The 24,669-nt window shown below is 38.5% G+C and overlaps 1 protein-coding gene across 1 annotated transcript; it reads left to right on the plus strand.

Moving 5' to 3' along the window:
* Positions 1–224: 224 nt before the first annotated feature.
* On the plus strand, positions 225–24,406 carry tfap2d (transcription factor AP-2 delta (activating enhancer binding protein 2 delta)). Its single transcript, XM_037749871.1, has 8 exons — positions 225–437; positions 2,096–2,614; positions 9,037–9,097; positions 17,574–17,739; positions 19,458–19,576; positions 19,697–19,838; positions 21,378–21,491; positions 23,392–24,406. The coding sequence occupies exons 1-8, from the start codon at positions 399–401 to the stop codon at positions 23,606–23,608; spliced, it is 1,377 nt and encodes a 458-aa protein (XP_037605799.1). The 5' UTR covers positions 225–398; the 3' UTR covers positions 23,609–24,406.
* Positions 24,407–24,669: the final 263 nt, after the last annotated feature.

Genomic DNA, 24,669 nt, shown 5'->3' on the forward strand with positions numbered 1-24,669 from the left:
AAAAAGCGTCGAAAATGTTGAAAGAAGCACTTGGTTCCTTATTAAGGCGAAGATACAATATTTATTCCTTGTCTCCTGGGATGCTCCTGCTCCGTCTATTGTCCTCCCATTCCTCAGTGCTGATGCTTAATTTTCAAAACTTCTATATTACCAAGGGACCTACGACATCAGCCGAGAAATACCCTGCAAGTACAAAATCCGCGCGCCAGCCTCGTCCGTGCAGAGGGGAGACGCTCGCGATCCGCCAGAAACAGAGAGCAGCAGCGCGAGGGGGGACTTTTCTTTTCCATTTCTCTCGCCTTTATTGGAGGATTTTAACGCATTTTTATTATTATTACTATTCGATCTGCACCAAAGAGAGCGGGAGAAAAAAAAAAAAACACTTTGGAGAAAACACAATGTCAGCGACCTTCCCCGGACTAGTCCACGACGCAGAGGTAATTTATTTACTTATTACCATTCTTTTTAATTTATGAAATTATATTAGTAGAATAAAAAAAAATGTTTGGTTTCATGCATATCGAGGCATGCATCTCAAGAACTGGAATATATCCTATGCTGTATAGCATGGATACAAAATAATATTCATTATTATTAGTAGAATACAAATTTTCATTTCGAGGCATGCATCTCAAGAAGAAGTGGAATATATCCTAAACTGTAATGCATGGATAAAAAATACTATGCATGGGAGGGAGGATTGAGTCGAGCATCTCACTGCAGCTGCATGTGAAAACGGGGCTTTTTATTAAGTGTGTGGAAGCAAATGAGGCTCGTATGTGTGTAACAGTGTGATTAGAACATTTTATAGGGCGGAACACTCTCTGCTGTGTCTCACTCTGCTTTATACCTCCCATCCACACAATGAAGCTGAGAGAGAAGCTGGTAACAGTAAATTTGCCAGCAGCAGCTCAATCAATCAATCAATCAAAATGTATTTGTATAGCCCTTTACAATAAGTACCCAAAGTGCTTTACATTAACATCAAGAAATAACAGGAATAAAAACATAACATATCATAAAATCATGCATAAAAAGCACAGGAAAAATGTCACCTGGCTACTAGGTATTAAAAGCCAATCTAAATAAAAAAAAGTCTTCAGTGACAGTGCGTATATCAGGGGGTAACTTGTTCCATAGTTTAGGAGCAGCGACAGCAAAAGCACGCTCGGTGGTAATAATAATAATATATAACAGCACGCCTTTTTAAACACTGCCTGCTGCAAGGAGAGTGACAGGCATGCCAAAGGGAGGGAGAAAGAGAGAGGAGTGAAAAAAAAAATACCCATGGCTCCTGAAATGACATCTCCTTCAGGTGGTTTTTAAAGTGGAGGAAAAAAAAAAATGAGTTGTGTTTTTGAGTGTGTTTGGGAGACACACTGGCTGATGCTAAATGACACACACTGTAAAAAAAATACTTTTTTTTTTTACATTTTTCTTCAAGAAATTTTACATTTTTTGTCTGTATTTCAAAATGACATTTTTTTTTTTTAAATTACATGTTTCATTTGTGATTTATATGTAAATGGTCTTAGATTTACAGCATTTCTTTTGTAATCATAATCGTAATTATCTGTATTTAAGCTTTTCTTGATCATATTTATTTTTTCATTCTATTTTAACAATTAGTTTATGTTAGAAAAAAAAAGGATTTCATGGAATTTTAAAAATATTTCTTGTAAAAATACAGATTTTTTTGCAAAACTTCTGAGTTAATGTATATTTGGGCTTTTTGCAACGTAAAATTACATGTTTCATTTGTGCACACCTTTATGTTACCATGCACACCTTTTTGTTACATGTTTCATTTGTGATTTATATGTAAATGGTCTTAGATTTACGGTGTATGACTCTATTCTAACAATAAATATATGTTAAAAGTAAAATATTTCTTGTAAAATTACAGTAATAAAGGCTAATTATATAAAGATAATAACTGGTTTTTTTTTACAAATATTTATATTAATAAAGTATTTTTCCGTTTTTTAACAGACATTTTCTGGTGCCGGAAAATTTCCTTTATTTTACACTTTTTTTTTTTTTTTTACAGTGCAGCTCATATATTTCCCCCATCTCTTTCTTTATTATCTTGTAGATACGTCACGACGGATCAAACAGCTACCGTCTCATGCAGCTCGGGTGCCTGGAGTCCGTGGCCAACTCGTCGGTCGCCTACTCCTCCTCCTCTCCGCTCACCTACCCGGCTCCGGCTGGCACGGAGTTCGCCTCGCCGTACTTCTCCACCAACCACCAGTACACACCTCTCCATCACCAGTCCTTCCACTACGAGTTCCAGCACTCCCACCCCGCCGTGGCTCCGGAGGCCTACGGGCTGAACTCGCTGCACTCCGGTCAGTACTACCAGCAGATCCACCACGGAGAGCCCGCAGACTTCATCAACCTGCACAATGCGCGCTCGGCCCTCAAGTCCTCGTGCCTGGACGAGCAGCAGCGGCGCGAGCTGGGCTGCCTCGACGCTTACCGGCGCCATGACCTCTCGCTGATGACGTCACACGGATCCCAGGCCTACGGCGTCGGGATGCACCACGCGGACCAGAGGCTGCTGCCCGCCGCCGGCCTGGGGCTCCCATCGTCCGGGTCGGACGACCTGCAGGTACACCCGGCAGGCCTCCATCACTCTTTACTCACTCTTTACGCACAGTCTCCATCACCTCAGGGCCTATAACACCTTATTATACCACATTTATTTCCTTCCCCTTCGGCTTCTTTGTGCTTTATTAACACTGCTCCGTAATAATAATACAGACCCAGTATCTGACCCACAGGTCTCCATCACTCTTTACATCCCCATCACTCTTTACGCACACGTCTCCATCACTCTTTACGCACACTTCTCCATCACTCTTTACACACACGTCTCCATCTCCATCACTCTTTACGCACAGTCTCCATCACTCTCCATCACTCTTTAAGCACTGTCTCCATCACTCTCCATCACTCTTTACGCACATGTCTCCATCACTCTTTACGCACAGTCTCCATCACTCTCCATCACTCTTTAAGCACTGTCTCCATCACTCTCCATCACTCTTTACGCACATGTCTCCATCACTCTTTACGCACATGTCTCCATCCCTCTGCCTCCATCACTCTTTATGCACATGTCTCCATCACTCTGTCTCCATCACTCTTTACGCACAGTCTCCATCACAGTCTCCATCACTCATTACGCACAGTCTCCATCACTCTTTACGCACACGTCTCCATCACTCTCTACGCACACGTCTCCATCACTCTTTACATCTCCATCACTCTTTACGCACAGTCTCTATCACTCTTTACGCACAGTCTCCATCACTCTTTACGCACAAGTCTCCATCACTCTTTTCGCACAAGTCTCCATCACTCTTTTCGCACAGTCTTTATGCGCAGTCTCCATCACTCTTTACGCACAGTCTCCATCACTCTTTACGCACAGGTCTCCATCACTCTTTACGTCTCCATCACTCTTTACGTACACGTCTCCATCACTCTTTACGTCTCCATCACTCTTTACGTACACGTCTATATCACTCTTTACGTCTCCATCACTCTTTACGCACAGTCTCCATCACTCTTTACGTCTCCATCACTCTTTACACACACGTCTCCATCACTCTTTACGTCTCCATCACTCTTTACGTCTCCATCACTCTTTACGCACACATCTCCATCACTCTTTACGTCTCATCACTCTTTACGCACATGTCTCCATCACTCTTTACGTCTCCATCACTCTTTATGTATCCATCACTCTTTACGTCTCCATCACTCTTTACGTCTCCATCACTCTTTACGCACACGTCTCCATCACTCTTTACGTCTCCATCACTCTTTACGTCTCCATCACTCTTGACGTCTCCATCACTCTTTACGTCTCCATCACTCTTTACGTGTCCATCACTCTTTACGTATCCATCACTCTTTACGTCTCCATCACTCTTTACGTATCCATCACTCTTGACGTCTCCATCACTCTTTACGTCTCCATCACTCTTTACGTATCCATCACTCTTTACGTATCCATCCCTCTTTACGCACACGTCTCCACCACTCTTTAAGCACAGGTCTCCATCACTCTTTACGCACAGTCTCCATCAATCTTTACGCACAGTCTCCATCACTCTTTACGCACACGTCTCCTCTCCATCACTCTTTACGCACACGTCTCCATCACTCTTTAGTCTCCATCACTCTTTACGCACACGTCTCCATCACCTCAGGGCCTATAACACCTTATTACACCACCTTTATTTCCTTCCCCTTAGGCTTCTTTCTGCTTTATTAACACTGCTCCATAATAATAATAATACAGACCCAGTATCTGCCCCACTGGCCTACTATTGAACCCCCCCCCCCTCCTTACTCCTCTATTGTACCAGCAACATTTCCAAAATATTGAACAGAAAGACAGCGCCAGATGTCTGTCTGTCTGCCTGTCTGCTTAGAATAGAATAGAATAGAATAGAAAGCTTTATTGTCATTGTATTAAATACAACGATTATCACATTTGCCACTTCTGGTCAGTGCTTTAAAACAAATACTTGACAAGACTAAACCAGGCAGATAAAACATATAACAGGTAAAACACACACAGTTATATATAGTAAATAAAACTGGTAAAGTAGATGTAATAAATAAATATAAACAGAACACTAGAAGTATAAAATATAAAAAATAGATGTAATGTAAACAGAGGTAATTGTAAAATATGTAGGGTAGATGTAATAAATAAAATGTAAAAAAAAGTTGCACTTGAGGTGTATATTGCATCATTGCACAGATATTCACATTCAGTGTATTAATATTGCACAGATGCTCTGCTTCATCTGTCTGCTGTCTATATGACACTGACAATACTACATTATAAGGTTATCCCCTACAGCCACTGACTCTGTCCTACTTTGGAGTATAATATATAATATTGGATATCATCTTGAGATAATTTTGATGCCAAAAAACCAAACGTGACTGTACACACAACAGGGCTGCAGTAAATGTCAAGTCCAGCCGGTGCAGCAGCAGCTCTGTGAAAGGCAGCAGGCCTATTTCTAAAGGTTAATTGACTGGCAGTCTATATACAATCCTATTGTGAAATCCACCCTTTTATTTTGCTCCAGAAACACACGTGACACATATTTTTACATAATTCTTTTTTTCGATGTAAAGAAATGGTCGAGATGAAAACAGGATGGATTCGCACGGTGCTTGTGTGCGTGCGTGTGTGCGTGTGTGTGTGTGTGTGTGTGTCCGGCTGTCTGCTGGAGCAAAGAAAAGCCGCTGGTTGCTCTATTCTCCGGTAAAGGGCGGATTAACGGATCGGGGGTTCAGAGCACAATGGCCGGCTCGAGCACCATAAAGCACCGTAGTTTATCCAATTAACGACTTAACGTCAATCAACTTTGTTACTTATGCAGCGACATCTGAGCTGCTTTAAAAAACTGCGTCTCGTGGTTAAACACTATTTAACACAGCGACCACATCATTTCAGTCACGTTAACTATTTACCAACTCCCCTCAGCTCGATATAAAGAGTCGCTTTTATCGACATTTCTTTAAGTCATTACAGCTATCCTAATGTTTACACTGTATTTGAATAGCATCAATAATAATAACAATATTATTTTATTGACGACAAAATAATATGCTTTTTATTATATTTTATAATTCAGTTTTATTTTAATTAATTTACTTTATTTAAAGGGTGTGGCAGGAGCCTATAGCCTGAGGATGATGATGTGTATTAAATCAAACAATAACGTGAATTGTCCCTAAATATTGCTGCAAGTTTAAGGGAATTATAATTGTGCCTACATGATTTTGTTTTATTATTATTGCTCTTTTTATACGATTTTTGTGTGGAATTCCGTGATAATGACAACAATATGTAATTTATTCTACGTAATATTTGTTGTCAAATTACAGTATAGTCTAAAACTAATAGCGTAATTAAGTCATGTTGCCTTTATTTTATTTTTATTTTATGTTTCAAATGTAGGCTCATGTTTTCAGACTCATTATTTACTGGACACACCTATAGGCACATGTTGCCTTTATTTAATTTAATTTAATTTTTAATTTTTATTTTACTTTTCAAACCTATGCTATAGGCTCAAGTTGCCTTTATTTTATATTATTTTCATTTCATATTTTATTTTATTTTACTTTTCAAACCTAGGCTATAAGCTCATTTTGCCTTTATTTTATTTTATTTTATTTTACTTTTCAAAACTAGGTTATAGGCTCCTGTTGCCTTTATTTTATTTTATTTTGTATATTATTCTACCTTTCAAAGCTATAGGCTCATGTTGCCTTTATTTGACCATATTTTATTTTCCAAACCTATATAGACTCACGGGTTGATCATTGTTACAAGCAAATACTATATTTATCTTAAGCTGCTGGCACTTGAAAAGAGAGCGCATGCAGGTTTGACCCTTTTATTGAGTAAAAAAGAAAGAACCGGCTCGTGAACCTGCATGCGGCTCTGCGCGAGGCTGAGGATGTATGAAACGTGAACAGATGCGCATATGGTCTCGTGCAGCCTCGGTCGCATCTTTTTAGCGCGTTAAAGAGATTTTCATGCTGAACAAAAGCAGCTGCCACACCTTTTCTCCCGTCACTAAGCTAATTCATGCAAGACCTCTGCGTTTTGTATATTGATTTTATAATCACTTTAGCTTCGCAATAGAAGAAAAGAAACAGAGCAGGAGCTGGTTAAAGAAAGAACTACAACACGCTCCTTTTCTCCCACTTTATTCTAATCAGACGGTCTGCGTGGGCCAGGCCTCGAGGCGCGCACGAGGGATTAAGTGTTTTTCTGAATAAAAAGCGCGTGTTCTCCTTTTTTTGATGACATTGTTGATAAGCATAGTGTGATCTGGACCAAAATGGCGTCGGTAACAGGTCTCCATACATACATACATACAATACAGGCCCCATATATGTATACACTGTTAAGAATTTCCCAGTAAAATAACAGTAAAGAACTGATGGCAGCAGGGTTGCCTTTATGTTACTGTAAAATTAGCATTATTATACTGTCGCTGAAATGTACAGCTTTGTACTGTTAATGAAGAATACTGTTTTTTTTATTAATTTCACAGTATTTTACAGTTAATTTACTGTTTAAAGATACATTATATAGCTATTTTTCCACCTTTCTTTTACATTATCTTACTGATTTGTTTTAATGCACTATTATTTTTTACATACATTTTAATAAACATTATTTTTTGCCTAGATGAATAGACTCAGCAGGTTACAGACATAGGAATAGTCACACTAAATACAATTAAAGGCACTTGTTAGGAAAAAGGCTATAATAGACTTGTTGACACTTTTCCCAAAATGTGTGTCTATAGCTGGCTACAAGCACAGAATGCAAACCAGAACAACATGTGAGTGAAGAACAATAAAGCTAATTCACTGATTTTACAATCATGTACAATGTACAAGCCTCACATGTGCAGATCAGGTCCCAGAATTAAAAAAAATACTGCATGAAACTGTTACTGATGATACTTTAGACAGTTGATCAGCAGTAAAGTGCTGTTTTTTTTAAAATGCATTATAGTTCAGTTAAAAAACGTTTCTTTTGTATTAACAGTAAAGCACTGTTTTTAGCAATAACAGGTTAATACTGTTGAAATCCTGCTGTAAATTAACAGCAATTGTTTACAGTGTAGGCTGCTTGTTGTGTGTGCATGATCCCCAACAGGTTGGTTGGTGGCTGCAACAAACACTTGGACACTTGTGCTCATTTCTCAGTCTGGATGAGTTGTGCTGTCCTTGCTTATCTTAGCCTGAAGCCTTTCAAATTAAGCTCGTTTCTGGGTGAGCCGTGAGCTGCATCCTTTATTATTATTTCACTGCATGTGTGCCCTCAATTGTACTCAAAAGCCTGCTGCTAAGTGACGCACACTTTCTAACAAAAAAGGCTTCCACCACTAGAATATTGGTTTCAAAGGAAGCACAACAGAGTCCAATGTTCAGAAGCTATAATAAAACTGTTTAAGCTCTTATTGACAAACTTTATGGTATAACATATACATGATCTATATGGAGTGGTAGATACATCTGAAGGGTCATAAGATGTTAAATTGTGAACAAAATAATCAATTCTGTTACACAAAAATATATATTTTTTATGATGTTTTCTTGCAAAATGCTGACTTTAATGCATGCCTTAAGGCTTCTAAAGAATAATAATTTCTAAAAGTAATCTTAAATATTCTCTAATCCTATAAATATTCTGGTTAAGCAACATGAGTGGGGTAAATTAATCATTCTGAATTAAAGGTATGCCAAAAAGTCAAAATGACTGTGAACAAAATGGTAAGGAATCGCTGATTTACAGGACATATATATATATATATATATATACAGTATATGCACATATGGGGTGTATCGATATACCGGTATTGACCATAACCGTCATATTTAAAAATGTTAATGATGCATAATATTGTGTCAACTAAATAATCCAGCATCTCTTAAATCATTTTATATATATACACAATTACGGTTACAGACTCTTTCTCCACCTCCCTATATTTTGATCGCAATTAATTTTCCCAAAAAAAAGAGACAAAACGTGCAAAGTTAAAGATGAATCTGACTGATAGCATTATTATGATTTTTTCAAATTTTATATATCGCGATAATATCGTTATCGTTAATTATTTTGGCCACGATAACCGTGTAGTGGAAATGTAATATTGTGATGGTAAGAAACATTTAGTAACCCAATGTATCATTGAATGTATGTTTAGTTTCCTTACTCTGATGTTGCATTCATTTTATGGTCTTATTTCATCTCTATATATAATATTTATTTCAGAGGAGAATGTTTTGTGTATATGATGGTTAATGGGTTTCCATAAAAGCATCAAGAATAATGGAAAGCAACATGATTAATTCCAGGTGTTCCTGTATTCTGACAGCTGGGTAAACTGCAGCTCCAGCAATGTAAAACAATCCAGGTGAAGTGATTTCACCTGTACTGCTCGTGCTAATGAGCGCGTGTCTCCGCAGGGCTCCGTGGAAGCGCAGTGTGGGCTCGTGCTGAACGGCCAAGGGGGCGTCATCCGGAGAGGTAAGAGCTTCTTCTTCTCTTCTCTTCTATTGTTGTTGAACCGGAGGAGGCCGGGAACATGTTCTCACGACTGAGACATGCGAGCAGACAGACAGACAAACAGGCGGAACGCTCGTGTCTCTTGTCTGCTGTCAACATGTGTCCCGGTCTCCTTAAACACTAACACGCTGCTGTAGACGGTGCGTCTGCAGCTCCACTATGAAATGGACTGTCACTCAACACCTGCAGGGTCTTTTACCACTCACTGAGTCTTTTCCAGGAAATTAAAATGTCAACAAAGTCATGCATTAATATTAACACTGATTTGATAGTACAGACCTGCTATACTGACATATTATAACCTGTCTGACACTTCCTGTTTGAAGTCAAACCTGTAGGCTGAAGGTTCTCTGTTGTCTTCATTAAATAAACACACTATTTTAATGTAATATGCATGCTTATTTTAAGATCATAAATTCATCATAATCCCCTAAACATAGCTGTTTATGATCTTATCTTCCACCTGTAATAGAATAGAAATATAACGAAATAGAAAAACACTCAAGAAATAGCTGTTATTTATGCTCCAGCTTTTATTTATTATTTTTAATAGCCTCTATAAAAGCACAATTTTGCAGACTCTTAAAATAATGTGTCAAGCTGAGACGCTTAATTAAACAAATTAATTGCCTACAAATTAAATTAAAGGTCTATAATGTCTATCGTAAATTAACATTATTTCAGACACACAGGAGCTTCCATGGCAATAAAAGAGAAGAAAAGCTTTAAATTAAATAAAAAAATAATCATTCTGAATTAAACGTATGACAATAAGTGAAAATTACTGTGAACCAAATGGTAAGGAACCACTGATCTATAGGATTTACATGACATATACGCACATAGTGTCTCGATATACCGTTATTGGCGATAACAGTCATATTTATAAGAAATGTAAATAATGCACATATGATAATATCATGTATGCTAAATAATACTCTTAAATAATGTTATATGTACAATTATGGTAAAAAAGAAAAAAGTTAAAGATGAATTTGACTGAATAACTGCATTTAAAAAACAAAATATTCTATATCACGATAATATCGTTATCAGGAATTATTTTGACCAAGATAATCATGTAGTAAAACTCTGATATTGTGATGGTATTGCCTAAAGAAATATTTTATGTATGCAACAACAGTGCTGCTATCATCATTAAATGTATTTTCTTTATTCTGATATTGCATTTATTATATAGTCGAAGTTTCACTTCTATATATATATAAGATTTATTTCAGAGGAGAATGTTTTCTGATGGTAAATTGATGTCCATAAATTTGACAATAAAAGAGAAGAAAAACTTCGAAATATGCTCTGATAGAAAACAGAAAATATATTAGAAAATACTTGAAACTAAAGGGGCAACAGGATGTCATTTTCATTTAGCAGCTCTGCGCATTTTGATTGCTTCTGGGTAAATTCATTTTTATTATTATTATTCTTGTATGTATTTATCTGTGGGCTGTAGTGTGAAACCATATCACAGGAATAATCATGTTTCTGGAGTGCAGTAATTGTTGTTTAATCAGATGTAGTAGAATTAATCCTATATAGCCTTTATACTCTTTAGGGGGAACTCAACATATAATATGAGAACAATTTCCTCCTGAGTCTGGGTGTGCTTTAGCTCCATCAAAGCATGCTTTTTTTTTAGTTTAGCCTATATGTGTAGTTTTCCATCCATCCAGAGAGGAAGGCTGTGTCTCGGGTTTAATTTTTCATCAGCTCTGCCTACACTGTAAAAAAAAACATTTTTTTTATAGTTTTTTTTATTTTTTATTTCAAAATGAAAGAAAAAAAAAGTAAAATTTACATGTTTCATTTGTGATTTATATGTAAATGGTCTTAGATTTACAGTATATTTTTTTTATCACAATTGTAATTATCTGTATTTAAGCTTTTCTTGATCATTTTTAAAGATAATTATTCTGTTTTTTTAGAGGTTTATGACTTTATTTTAACAATTAATTTATGTTAGAAGAAAAGGATTTCATGGAATTCTAAAAATATTTCTTGTAAAAATACAGATTTTTTTTGGCAAAACTTCTGAGTTCATGTTTTTTAATTATAAAGCAGACTTAAGTACTATATAAATACTGTGAAAGTATCGCAACACTCAATCCACAGGGAAATACACACAGCCCGTATTCAGAAACTCTGCCTTTGAAACAAGCCGTTAGGATTTCTGCCCATTTGTGATGTCACAAATTTACAATATTTAGACCCTTCACACTGTTTTAAACGTAAACATTCTAAATGTGTCCCAGTTTATTTCCTGTTGCAGTGTATGTGAATGTCATCAGCTAAAAGGAAGTACACATGGACCCACACTGTTGCCTAGCTACACAATACAGTTGCAATTCCGTCAAAATGCGCTAAAACGGAGCGTTTAAGACAGAGGGTAAATACAGGTATATTCAGGCCGACAGTATGAGGAAAATAAAGTTTTTTTTAACATTACAGCATGTAAACATGTTCTAGTAGAAACACAAAATACAAGTATGAGCCTGAAAATTAACACGATATGGGACCTTTAAAAGTAAAATATTTCTTAGTAATAAAGGCTAATTATATAAAGATAATTACTGTTTTTTTTTTACAGTTTATTTATGTTAATTAACGGACAGTATTTTTCCGTTTTTTAACAGACATTTTCCACCGCCCCTGCTGCCGGAAAATTTCCGTTATTTTACACTCTTTTTTTTTTTTTTTTTTACAGTGTAGGTGTTGGGGGCTTTTCTCTCTCTCGGATTGACGCGGGAATCCCTTCGCTATCACTTTCGGTTAATGGTGCTCGGTATTTGGCCCTGAGCCTCAGCCCGCTGCAACCATCACAACCAATAATCTTTGCTTTACCTCGCGCTCCCCGTATCGATAGCTTCTCTCGCCTCGGGCGCACGCTTTGATATGCTAATGCCGGAGATTCAGCCTGAGATCATATTAATGTTGTTCTTTCTGACTGCGGCTTTGGGCGGCATGAATATTCACATAACCTTTTTCAAAAAGAAAAATCACTCAAGAAAAACGCGGATCCTACTTAGGAGGAGTCGTCTGTGTTTTTAATCACCCTGCTATCTTATCTCCTCTTTTTACACTTCAGCTCTATAATAGAACAGCAGCACATCAAGCGCGTCTGGCAGGGCGCGCCTCTGTAGAGCGTGAACGCGCATCTCTCTCTCCATTTCTCTCCATCTCTCTCTCTCTCTCTCTCCATTTCTCCATTTCTCTCTCTCTCTCTCTCACCTCTCCATCTCTCTCTCTCTCTCCATCTCTCCATCTCTCTCTCTCCATCTTTCTCCATCTCTCTCTCTCTCCATCTCTCTCTCCATCTCTCTCTCTCTCTCTTTCTCCATCTCTCTTTCTCTTTCTCCATCTCTCTCTCTCTTTCTCCATCTCTCTCTCTCTCTCCATCTCTCTCCTCTCTCTCTCTCCATCTCTCTCTCCATCTCTCTCCATCTCTCTCTCTCCATCTCTCTCTCTCTCCATCTCCATCCTTTCAAGACATTTTCTTTTTTTCCATTGGAGCTCTAAACATTGTTGTTAAAATATGAGGAGAATGACATTTGGCCCGTGTCTTCTTTTTCTTTAATTTTCGTGGCAAACGCGTAAAAGAGCGCTTGATTCCGCGTGTGATCCCGCCCGCCGCTCGCGCCGCAGCCCGAGGCTACTCTCCGTTGCTTAAATACCGTTATCGCCTCTGGGCCCGGCGCTGCTCCACTGACTGCTGCACTACACCACACCGGCAATAGCTCTTTTCGATTGCCCTTGGCAACATAAAATACAAACTACTTTGAATCAAAACATTTTTAGGGGGGAATTAATATGATGTGAACCCGCGCGAGGCTTTCATATAGACGCGCGCACCCCCTCCTCTGTCAGAGCGCGTGAGTCTGACAGACAGGTCTTGTGTCACACACACATATAGACGGACTTCAAGCTTAACCAATAGTATCAATCGATTCCCCTCGAACCTGCAAGCGTCCATTCTTGACAGCACTGAGTGGAAACACAAGTCCACACACTGCTGCCTCAGGTACAAAGCACACCTTTATGTTACCATGCACACCTTTATATGCCTTTAAGTTACCATGCGCACCTTTATGTTACCATGCACACCTTTATATGCCTTTAAGTTACCATGCACACCTTTATGTTACCATGCACACCTTTCTGTTACCATGCACACCTTTATGTGCCTTTATGTTACCATGCACACCTTTATGTGCCTTTATGTTACCATGCGCACCTTTATGTTACCATGCGCACCTTTATGTGCCTTTATGTTACCATGCACACCTTTATGTTACCATGCGCACCTTTATGTTACCATGCACACCTTTATGTTACCATGCGCCCCTTTCTGTTACCATGCACACCTTTATGTTACCATGCGCCCCTTTCTGTTACCACCTTTCTGTTACCATGCACACCTTTATGTTACCATGCACACCTTTATGTTACCATGCACACCTTTATGTTACAATGCACACCTTTTTGTGCACACCTTTATGTTACCATGTGCACCTTTATGTTACCATGCACACCATTATGTTACCATGCACACCTTTATATTACCATGCACACCTTTATGTTACCATGCACACCTTTATGTTACCATGCACACCTTTATGTTACAATGCACACCTTTTTGTGCACACCTTTATGTTACCATGCACACCATTATGTTACCATGCACACCTTTATGTTACCATGCACACCTTTATGTTACCATGCACACCATTATGTTACCATGCACACCTTTATGATACCATGCAGACCTTTATGTTACCATGCACACCTTTATGTTACCATGCACACCTTTATGCACACCTTTGTGTTACCATGCACACCACCATTATGATGTCACACGGGCGGTGCTGCGGGCACGAGGAGCTGTCCAGGTGCTGAATTGAAAGATGCAGCCGCTGTCCATGGTGCTGAACCTGCAATGCTTTTGCTAGAAATGAGAGGAAACTAGCACATTTTTCTGCTGATTGTGAATAATAGATTGCACAAATACGCGTTGGCACAAAGTGTCCACAATGCCCCGAGAAAGGATTGGCGTGTGCAGCCAATCCTCGCCCCTGCAGCCTTGTTCTTATACTCGGCCTAAAAATGGGCATCCTCCATTCCATCATATGCAGCAAGCACGGCCTTAATAACAAAAGCGACACACCCATGCTGTTAGATTTGATAATGAGGCAGATGAATAATAGAATATAGCCTACAGTACATCAGACAGAAACCTTGCGTTTTCAGCTGCTTGGGACGTTAAGTTCAAGTGAAAGTTTAATAATCATAAGCCTATACTCAGAGAGCAGTCGATATATACTCCAGGAGGATCCCAACAACACTCATTCAGATGCAATTAATAATGTGAAAGAGCCTTCACCATCACAACTCGCACACATCCCCAAGTATACACAATGAAAATCAGCATGGTGGTTTGGTGGAAGGTGATTAAAAGGAAGGTTTTCATGGAAGATTACAGCCAAATATTGAGCTGAAACAGAAATATAAATATATGTACATAGTAAAAAATATGAAATATTTAACCAGTGAAAAGGAGTCTGATAAGCAAAACACATTGATCTTGAAGATACTAAGGCTGCAAATAACCATTATTTTTTCATTTCGATTAATCTGTCGATTTATTTTCTCGAATAATCGATTAGTTGTTTGGTCTATAAAATGTCAGAAAATGGTGATTTTAAGAGATGATTTTGGATCAAGATGTTCTAATGAAGCAATGAAAGGCAGCTCTTCTGCTTCTTATAAAGTAAGAATGTGGTTAAGACACACAGGGCTATCGATTATTACAACATTTGCACAATGAAATCAACACGGTGGTTGGTAGAAGGTGATTAAAGGAAGGTTTTCATGGAAGATTACAGCCAAATATTGAGCTGAAACAGAAATATAAATACATGTACATAGTAAAACATGTGATATTTAACCAGTGAAAAGGAGTCTGATGAGCAAAAAACATTGATCTTAGGCGTGATTGAAGATACTAGGGCTGCAACTAATGATTATTTTAATCTGTCGATTATTTTATGGATTAGTCGATTAGTTGTTTGGTCTATTATTTGTCAGAAAATGTTGATCATAGTTTCCCAAAGTCCAAGATGACGTCCTCAAACATCAAGATTAAAAGATTATGTGTTCTTCAATAGGTTAAAAGAATTCTCCTACGTTTTAAAAATACATCCAGCATTTAATAATCCATTGGATTATCTGAGAAATGTATCGTCACAAAGATGAAAACAGGGTTGTTTTTCTTCGCTCATGAAAAGGTGACATTTCGGTGATGCATGGTTTTCATGTGTAAAGATCAAAATAGGCCGCATCCTTAATGTGTGTTAAGGTTTGGAAGTGACTATTTGAGGCAGCGTAAACAGAAATGTGGATTAACATACTGCGTGTGACAAAAGAAAGGTAGATAATATAAAAAAAAATATTAAGATTGATAAATGATTTTGATGTAATAAGACATTTCCATTCACTGTGAATAGATATTACTGCATACTGACTGCACTGACACATTATTGCACCAAGACAAGAGACTTTCTGTTGTTTAACATAACTTGTTATGTCCTGATACGTGTGATTCTTACAAATAAGAACCAGGGAGACCTCATGTTAAGTTTGCACACAGTTAACGCCACCCTCCTCCTCAGGGTTGAGGATGCTTTTATACTTTTATGCATTAGTTCCCTTTCGGACTAAAATGTACATGTATTTTCTATGAGTTGAGGCTTTTCAAGGTCTAAATTGATTTTTATTGGATACATTCAGTGCAGACCTGAAAGCACTCACAATTAAAATAAAGAAAAAGGCTCCAGCAGCTCTTGTAAAATAAATATAGCATCCTCTCATTACATGCAGAATTCATTACAAAACGAGGTATCCCTCAAACTAAAGGAGGCCTCGTAATATTTTTCACTGCTTTTGGCTTCGCATTGTGTTTTCACACAGCACGCATTTGCTTCTTGGATGTCATTAGACCTATTATTATCATCATTATTATTATTATTATTATTATTATTATTAGTAGTAGTAGTAGTAGTAGTAGCAGTAGTATCTTTAAAGAACTTGACAATATCGTTTTTCTTCTACGGTTTTTGCTTTTAGATGTTTTATTGCAGAAAGTGTATGAAACCAAAATAGTCATCCTGTCATTGTGTCACTTATGGATGGAATTATAGTGAAAATAAACTATTCCCCTTTTCGCTGGGGACCCCTGGAACCCCCTAGAGGACCCCTGGGGGTCCCCGAACCCCCCTTTGAAAACAACCGAGTTAGTGCGCTGACAGAAGTTTGGTGTGTGCATGTTTCAATGCAAACACAGTGGAACTGAACACCCACAAGAGCTGGATCTTGGTTGTTAACGTATTGTTTTTATACTTTTAAATCAGTATTACTAAATAAGAGCAGAGGTGGTCATGGCATAGTGCAATTCAATATTTATAAAAACCCAATGATAAAGTCAATGAACAATGAATTATGCAAGCTTGTGTCTATATAGGGGCTTTGTTGTATTATAATCTGTGTACTGTTAAAATAAACAGTAAAATGTGCCAAATGGTGGATCGGCATTCCTGTTAAATGATGTTTTGACCTCATCATTACACCCTGCAGTAGTACACACTGAAGTACAAAAGCATTCACCAACCTAGAGTAGCAAAAGGTTTTAAATCTCCACCGTTGTGCTGCATTATTTCAGCTTCATGCTGGTTTGTCTGTTGACACACAACATCATTAGAGAAATACTTTGCCAATTATGTATTCACTCCAGTTGAAACACAGTAGTGCTCAAATAACACACAGCCAGTTATCCTGGCAGCATAGCTCCATGTCAGCCTTCAGCGAAGCAAACCGAAGTGACCGGGAACGGGTTATTTACTGCTCCATGAAACATTTATTAACCATATAAAAACAGAGGAAAACTGGACTGTTTTTCTTAGTTCAACAAAAGGTGCCGAAGATCAAAATGCACTGCATCTTTAATTTGTGTAAACAGAAATATGGAATCTGTGTGACAAAAGAAAGGTACCATGATACGACCTTAATCAGTGTCTCAACTGATAGTGAGCACACAACAACAACCATTTACATGTTTTGATCAACTATTCCTTTAACTGTCCTTAGTATGGTACTGCTGTTTGTTCATGTCCCGCGTTCACAACGTCAAGTCACATTTTCACTGTGCAAACATAGTAATTTTAAGCCCAACCATGTTGTTTTTTCCTAAACCTAACTATGTGATTTGTTGCCTAAACCTAAGCAAGTGTTTTTGTTTAATCACAACGTTAATCACGTGTTTACTGCAACCGAAAAGGGGTCTGACAAAGTGTCAGTATGTGGTGAGAACGTGTCGTGTTCCTCCATGCTGAACATCATCGTAACGAGTGTGTTGTGTGTTTGTGTGCAGGGGGGACGTGCGTGGTGAATCCTACAGATCTGTTCTGCTCGGTACCGGGCCGCCTGTCGCTGCTCAGCTCCACCTCCAAGTACAAAGTCACCATCGCCGAGGTGAAAAGAAGACTGTCCCCACCAGAGTGCCTCAACGCCTCCCTACTGGGCGGCATACTGCGCAGGTCAGTACAACACACACACAGGACCATGTGCAACTTCACTGTACAACTGTGCAAAACAGAGGATCTAAATGTTACTACAATGATTCAAGAGAGTATACTGATTTGTGCTTTTAGTGCTGCTGAAATGGTAAATTTTGGCTCCATATTGAGCCATGTAGGACACAAAATTTCCATCTTGCAGCAGCAGGGTTATATAATAAAAGTGTGCAAATGTAGTAGTGAAAGGGTGGAAAAACAATACAGAAACACAAAATCTAGCCTCATAAATCAACAATAAAGTCATAACTAGGGCTGCAACTAACAATTATTTTCATTGTCAATGAATCTGTCGATTATTTTCTCGATTAATCCATTAGCTGTTTGGTCTATAAAATGTCAAAAAATTGTGAAAAATGTCAATCAGTGTTTCCAAAAGCCTAAGATGACGTCCTCAAATATCTTGTTTTGTCCACAACTCAAAGATATTCAGTTTACTGTCATAGAGGAGTAAAGAAACCAGAAAATATTCACGTTTAAGAAGCTGAAATCAGAGAATTTTGACTCTTTTTCTTTAAAAATTACTCAAATTGTTGCAGTTTTTTATTTTGTCCCCCCCCCTGTATATTTCCTAACAAAATAATATTGAAGTAGTGACAGAGAGGGATTTTAAAAGTAAAAACTGTGTATTTTTTTAAGTGTATATTTGGCTGGTGAACACTGGAGAGCGCTGCCTGAGTCTTTGTAGCCCTCAGATGAAACAGAGGATATACAGTAGCGCCCACAAAGACTATTGTAGGCGAACGAGGGGCCGGGGCTGCACGCGCCGCCATGCCCAGGGAGCCAGGAGGGAGGCGAGACCCCGGCCAAAGCATGCCAGGATCAGAGGAACCAGAGGAAAGCAAGAGTTGCCAGCACTGTATTATTGATGAGGCGGAGAGAGAGAGAGAGAGAGAGAGAGAAAGGGAAGGGAGGAAGAGGAGAGAGAATATGGCTGGTCGTACAAGATGAAGCAACAACAAAGTAAAAAAAAAATGTGCAAATAGAGGTGTTGATCCTCATTTGGAGTAGAATAAATCACACCGATAATGCTGAGATTATTCTAACACAAGAACATGAAGTGTGTTTTCACATGTGAATCAGAAGTTTGTCTTAAGTGAAACTGTGCAGGTTCTTCTGTTTGTTACAGAATGATAGAAACCCCTCAGTAATTCCAATCAAAATATCCCAAAAGGATCTTTTGGGAGTTTTATCAGATAGGAAGTAAGCACATATGATTTTAAAAACTCACATAAAAAGATAAAGAAATGACAGGGAGCATTGTTCCTCTGTTTTCCAAAATAGAAAGTCTCAGTTTGGGCACAGAAAGAGACTCAAACAATGACAGAGGAAACTCAAGGGGACATGCAGTCATATCTATGCGTACAGAAAGCATATTTAATATATAACGAGTTGACATGTTTTAATTTCATACTCTTTGATTTTATGCTTAATTTCATTCATTTGTCAAATCAAAGCAAATCTATAGTCTTCCATCTTTACTTTCAAGACCTAATTAAGCACACAGTGTTTTGTAGAATAAGGAGGCCAGATGATTATATTATTTTTTTATTTTGGTTCTATGAAAAATGATCGGGTGATGAATGATGATATGTGATCCAGATTTGTGTGTCTTATGAAATGACATATGTGATGATGTGGAATATGTGATATAAAAAAAGTTATTTTACTTTTTTCCACAGAGCGAAGTCTAAGAACGGAGGCCGGTGTCTTCGTGAGAAATTAGACCGTCTAGGCCTCAACCTGCCAGCAGGACGGAGGAAAGCTGCCAACGTCACACTGCTCACCTCCCTGGTGGAAGGTAAGGGACCATTGTCCACATTGTTGTCCAAAAACAGCCACAATATTTTAGTTATACTTATTGATTTCATAGTCCTTTTAGCGCTCGTTTCATCAGTGTGTTTCCTGGTTTGGTGCTCAGGTGAGGCGCTCCACCTGGCGAGGGACTTTGGCTACACCTGCGAGACAGAGTTCCCCAGTAAGGCGGTGGGGGAGCATTTGGCGAGGCAGCACAGCGAGCCGAAAGAAACCAGCGCACGCAAGAAAATGGTCCTGGCTACAAAGTAAGAATAAGAACACACACATTCATACTAGGGAAGCAAAACCGAACCGTTCAATGACGTACAAACCGAACCGTGGGCTTGTTGAACCTTTGCACCTCGATTAAATACAGGCCTGCTAATTATTTGATGAGGTGCAAGAGACATAGAAGAGGCAATTATCTGAACATAGTCCTACATGAGCATTAAGTAGCCTGCCTTATTTCATGTATAAAATCAGTGTTATGGCTTCATCCATCTATTTATATATTTTGGAGTTCAAACACATTGGAAATGGTAATGTTTTGTTTCTCCCTAATGTGCAAAACAAAACTTAAACCCCCAAAAATGCAATACAAACTGAACCGTGGGCTTGTTGAACCGTTGCACCCCTAATTCATACACACATGAATGAAATCAACATACATCACATACAACGGTTTGTATGATATCTTAAAAGTTATTCCTCCCTTTTCCTTCGTTTTCCTACAAATGTCCAGCAACAATCAATTTCCACTCGTTAAATGCATACAGTCATTTCAAAATAAACTTCTGTCTTCACAGGAAACAACTTGGTTAGGTTTAGACAACAAAACTACTTAGTCAGGTTTAGGAAAAGATCGTGATTTGGGTTGAAATAACTGCAGAAGTGGCGTTACTTAAGTACGTCAGTTACGTGACAAGTCTATAGGTTTAGGTGAAAATCATGATCAACTCCGGAGTCACAACAGGGTCAAGAAATTAGACAATTTTAAATCCAATTTTTCCTCAGATTTTGCTTTCACTTTACATTTTATTTCCCCATTAACAGCCACTTTACAGTCACCCTACTACTAACCTTGCATCTTGAGGTAATTCTTTGATAGAAAGTGCTCGGACCAACTTGTTCAACAACAAGAAAAATATTGGTTTTATTGGCTATGTGAGAGTCAGACAATTGAGAAAATTTAATAAAGTTTTAGGAAAGAACAAAATGTTAACTCCACGCAGAGTAGGAGAAAAGTGTTGCCATAAGTTAGGACAACCTCCCACTCCTAACCACACACACCTTTCATGCATGGGGCATCTGCTTTTTCAAAATATTGTAATCACAATTTTAGGGCCATCAGGCTTGTGTTTATATAACAATATGGGCTGCATTTACAGTCCATTGTTACCAGCGCTGTTGCACATTGAGTACTGGATATGCTGAGGGGAAACAGCTCCCACTCTTTTCCAGCTAAGTTTGATTTTATTTTTCCGATAAAATCATCCCAAACGCTGAATACAATCCAAAAGGACAGCTCGGTCCAGTGTTGAAAAGCAACTTTGACTGCAGAATTGTTGGTATCATGTTGTGAAAGTGTTTTGCTTGTTTCTGGATTGACATTGAACTTGTCTTCGCTCCTGCATGTAGTTCTTCCTTCAATTGTTTCCTGGGAGGAATTTATGTGTGTGTTGGTCCAAAATGATGAGGATTGGAGCAAGGTGGAGAGAAAAAAACCCCCAGAAAGACACAAATTGTGCCGGTTGTGTTGGAGACAGATGGTAAACCCTCATTCCCTCCCTCCTTCTGTCCATCAGGCAAATCTGTAAGGAGTTCCAGGACTTATTGAGCCAAGACCGCTCTCCTCTGGGCTCCTCCAGACCAACCCCCATCCTGGACCTGGACATCCAGAGACACCTCACACACTTCAGGTAACACACACACACAAGTAATGGACATATTTTTAACAATGTTTCCACTCTGGGGTCAGTCTAAACGGTTGAAACTAGTGAGTGTAGACAGTTTTCTTGCAGAGCCCGGCTGCTCTCCGTTTTGGCTCTGACCGCTTTGCCATTTTCGAAAGTTGCAGCTGTGCAGTTTGTTATTTGGCACAAATTACAGAGAAGCAGGGAACAGCGGCTTGTTAGCAGAAATGTCACATCTATGGCATCATCCGCCACAGAATATACACAGTTTTATGAAACCTCCAAAGGGAGATGTACTGTAGAGAAATGAGATGTGAGCTCGGCTGTATAAATACAGTTATGACAGCTTAAACATCTGAATTGAGAGGTGACCCGACATTTAGCTCTGCGAGAAGCTGCCTGCGGATCTAACAGGGCTGACAAACCAGTATCATATTGGAATAATTGATTCTTAAAACCTATTTTATGGCTATTTATCTTGCATCTTACCTCATATATCCTCCATTGTTAACCTGCCGTCTTTACATTTTTACTTGGATTGAGGGATAAACTTTGTTTTATAGTACACATAGAAACTGAATTTAAAGAGCATCCTGTTAAAGTAGTTTTGGTAAATTTTGTTTTTGGAAATAAAAATATTTGATTGTGACTATCGATCGCTTTAAATACCCACATGAGACCCATATAGCTACTATATTGTGTGTGTTTTGGAGCCGTAATGTAAGACAACATCTGTATTAGGGCTGCAACTAAGGAGTGGGGGAAGAAGTATACGGATCATATACCCTTTTAAAAGTAAAAGTCTTGCATTCAAAATATAACTTAAGTAAAAGTGCAAAAGTATTAGTACAAAAATATACTTAAAATACCAAAACTAACAGTACTCATTGTGCAGAATGGCCCATTTCAGAATCATATATATTACATTACCGGATTATAATTATTGATGCATTGATGTGTTCAAACTTTAATGTTGCAGCTGGTAAAGTTGGAGCTCATTTGAATTACTTAATATACTACTGGATAGCTTAACTTATAATTATATACGATCATTTATTAGTTATTATATTTTGTATTATTAATCTAAATCTGCAAAGTAACAAGTAGCTTTAGTTGTCAGATAAATGTAGTGAAGTAAAAAGTACAATATTTCCCTCTGAGATGTAGTGGAGTATAAAGTAAATTAAATTATTCAAGTAAAGTACCTTGAATTTCTACTTAAGTACAGTACTTGAGTAAATCTACTTAGTTACATTCCACCGCTGCAACTATGGATTATTTGTTTTATTCAACATTAAGTCTATGAAATGTCAGAAAATAGTGAAAAATGCCCATCACAATATCTCAAAGCCCAAGGGGAAGTCTTCACATGTCTTGTTTTGTCTCATCAATCGTCCTAAACCTAAAAATATTCAGTTTACTATCACATCAGACAAAGAAAAGCAGCAAATCCTCACAACTTAGATGGTAGAATGAGAGAATATTCAGCATTTTTGCTTCAGAAATATAAATTATTGAAATAGTTTTCACATATTTTTCTGTCGATGGACTAAGCAGTGTTTAAACCTGACGATATTCAGAATAGAATTAGCTAAAACAGCTGTAGTATTTAGTGTTTCTCCATCCCGATCAATTATCAGGGTGGAAACAGCACAGGTAGAACGTCACAGGACATTAAACTCTGCTCTGACAGGAGTTAGCCCGACTAAAGACACTCTTTTAGGAGGATTAGAAGCTCCATAATTCAGGGAGAGGAGAGTGAACAAACTGAAGAGAGAAAAAGGAAACCAGTCTGCCTCACAAACCCAAACCACACCACTGATTTCTTTCTTCTTTGTGCACCTGAATGAAACAAAGGTTTGTCATTGTTCTGATAGTGTGATGTTTCTGCCTCCCTCCCTGACAGTCTGATCACTCACGGATTCGGCACGCCGGCGGTCTGTGCAGCTCTCAGCACCTTCCAGACGGTTCTGAGTGAGATGCTCAACTACCTGGACAAGAACTCGAGCGGGAAGGCGAGCGGACCCAACGACCAACAGATCAACAACAGCTCGGAAAAGACGCAGCTCCGGAAAACAGTCGAGCCCCAGAGCAAAGACGGGAAAACAGAAAAGACTGAGTAGCCCACACCCAGCCGGTCCCCGTGCCTTGGAGCGCTGCATTTAGGAGTGTGCTTGTGTGTGTGTGTATAAGTGTGTGTGTGTACTCTCAGAAAGGATGTGTTAACTCCCATTGCATTAGTGTCTTCTTTGGGACAATTCACATTGATTGTTATTTATTTATCTGATGTTGAAATGTAACTCTAACCTGAACTGTCCCCGACAAGACGTCCTGATGAGTCAGTGAACACATCCTGTTTAAGTGTGTGTGTGTTCATATGTGTGTGTGTGTGTGTGTGTGTGTGTCATGGCGAGGAGGAGCCTCGCCATGGAGATGGCCGTGACTCATCCAAGACTTTTATTTGTTTATTTATTAATTCTGGAAAAACAGGAAATAAACATGGACATGCTGATCATCACGGTTTTTCAGGACAGGGGTGGTAACTACCAACACAACATAAAACACACACGTTAATTAAGGGTTTGGGGTAATTTGATCTCAATCCAGTTAATCCAGTGTGGATTTTCTGCAACAATACAAGAACTGAAACACGTTTTTTGTCCTTTGGAGGTTTATTTAACCTATTTTGTATTAAATTATTAAGAGAAATCTCTGTCATTGCAACACAAAGTTCTAGTTTTGTTTAAATTCTCAGCCGACTGAATTTAAATAATTTCACTTTCCAAACATATTTAACAGATTAAATTGAAATAAATGACCCTGATCCAAACCCTTATACCTGCAAACACTTAAAAACACACAAACACATTTCCTTGGGACTTACCCTAACCTTAAACCAAGTCTTCACCCTAAAATGTAATGATTTACATTATGGGGATGTGCATTTTGTCCCCCAAAGGAAGGCGAGTCCCCACAATGCGACTGTGTAAACAGATGTATGTCCCCACAACATGAGTAATACAAACACACACACACACACACATTTCCTGGGGACTTACCCTAACCTTAAACCAACTCTTCACCCTAAAATGCAATGATTTATGTCATGAGGGCGTGCATTTTGTCCCCAAAAGGAAGGCGAGTCCCCACAATGTGACTGTGTAAACAGATGTATGTCCCCACA

This window comes from Sebastes umbrosus, chromosome 18 (assembly GCF_015220745.1).
Source record: "Sebastes umbrosus isolate fSebUmb1 chromosome 18, fSebUmb1.pri, whole genome shotgun sequence".
Classification (NCBI taxonomy): Eukaryota; Metazoa; Chordata; class Actinopteri; order Perciformes; family Sebastidae; genus Sebastes; species Sebastes umbrosus.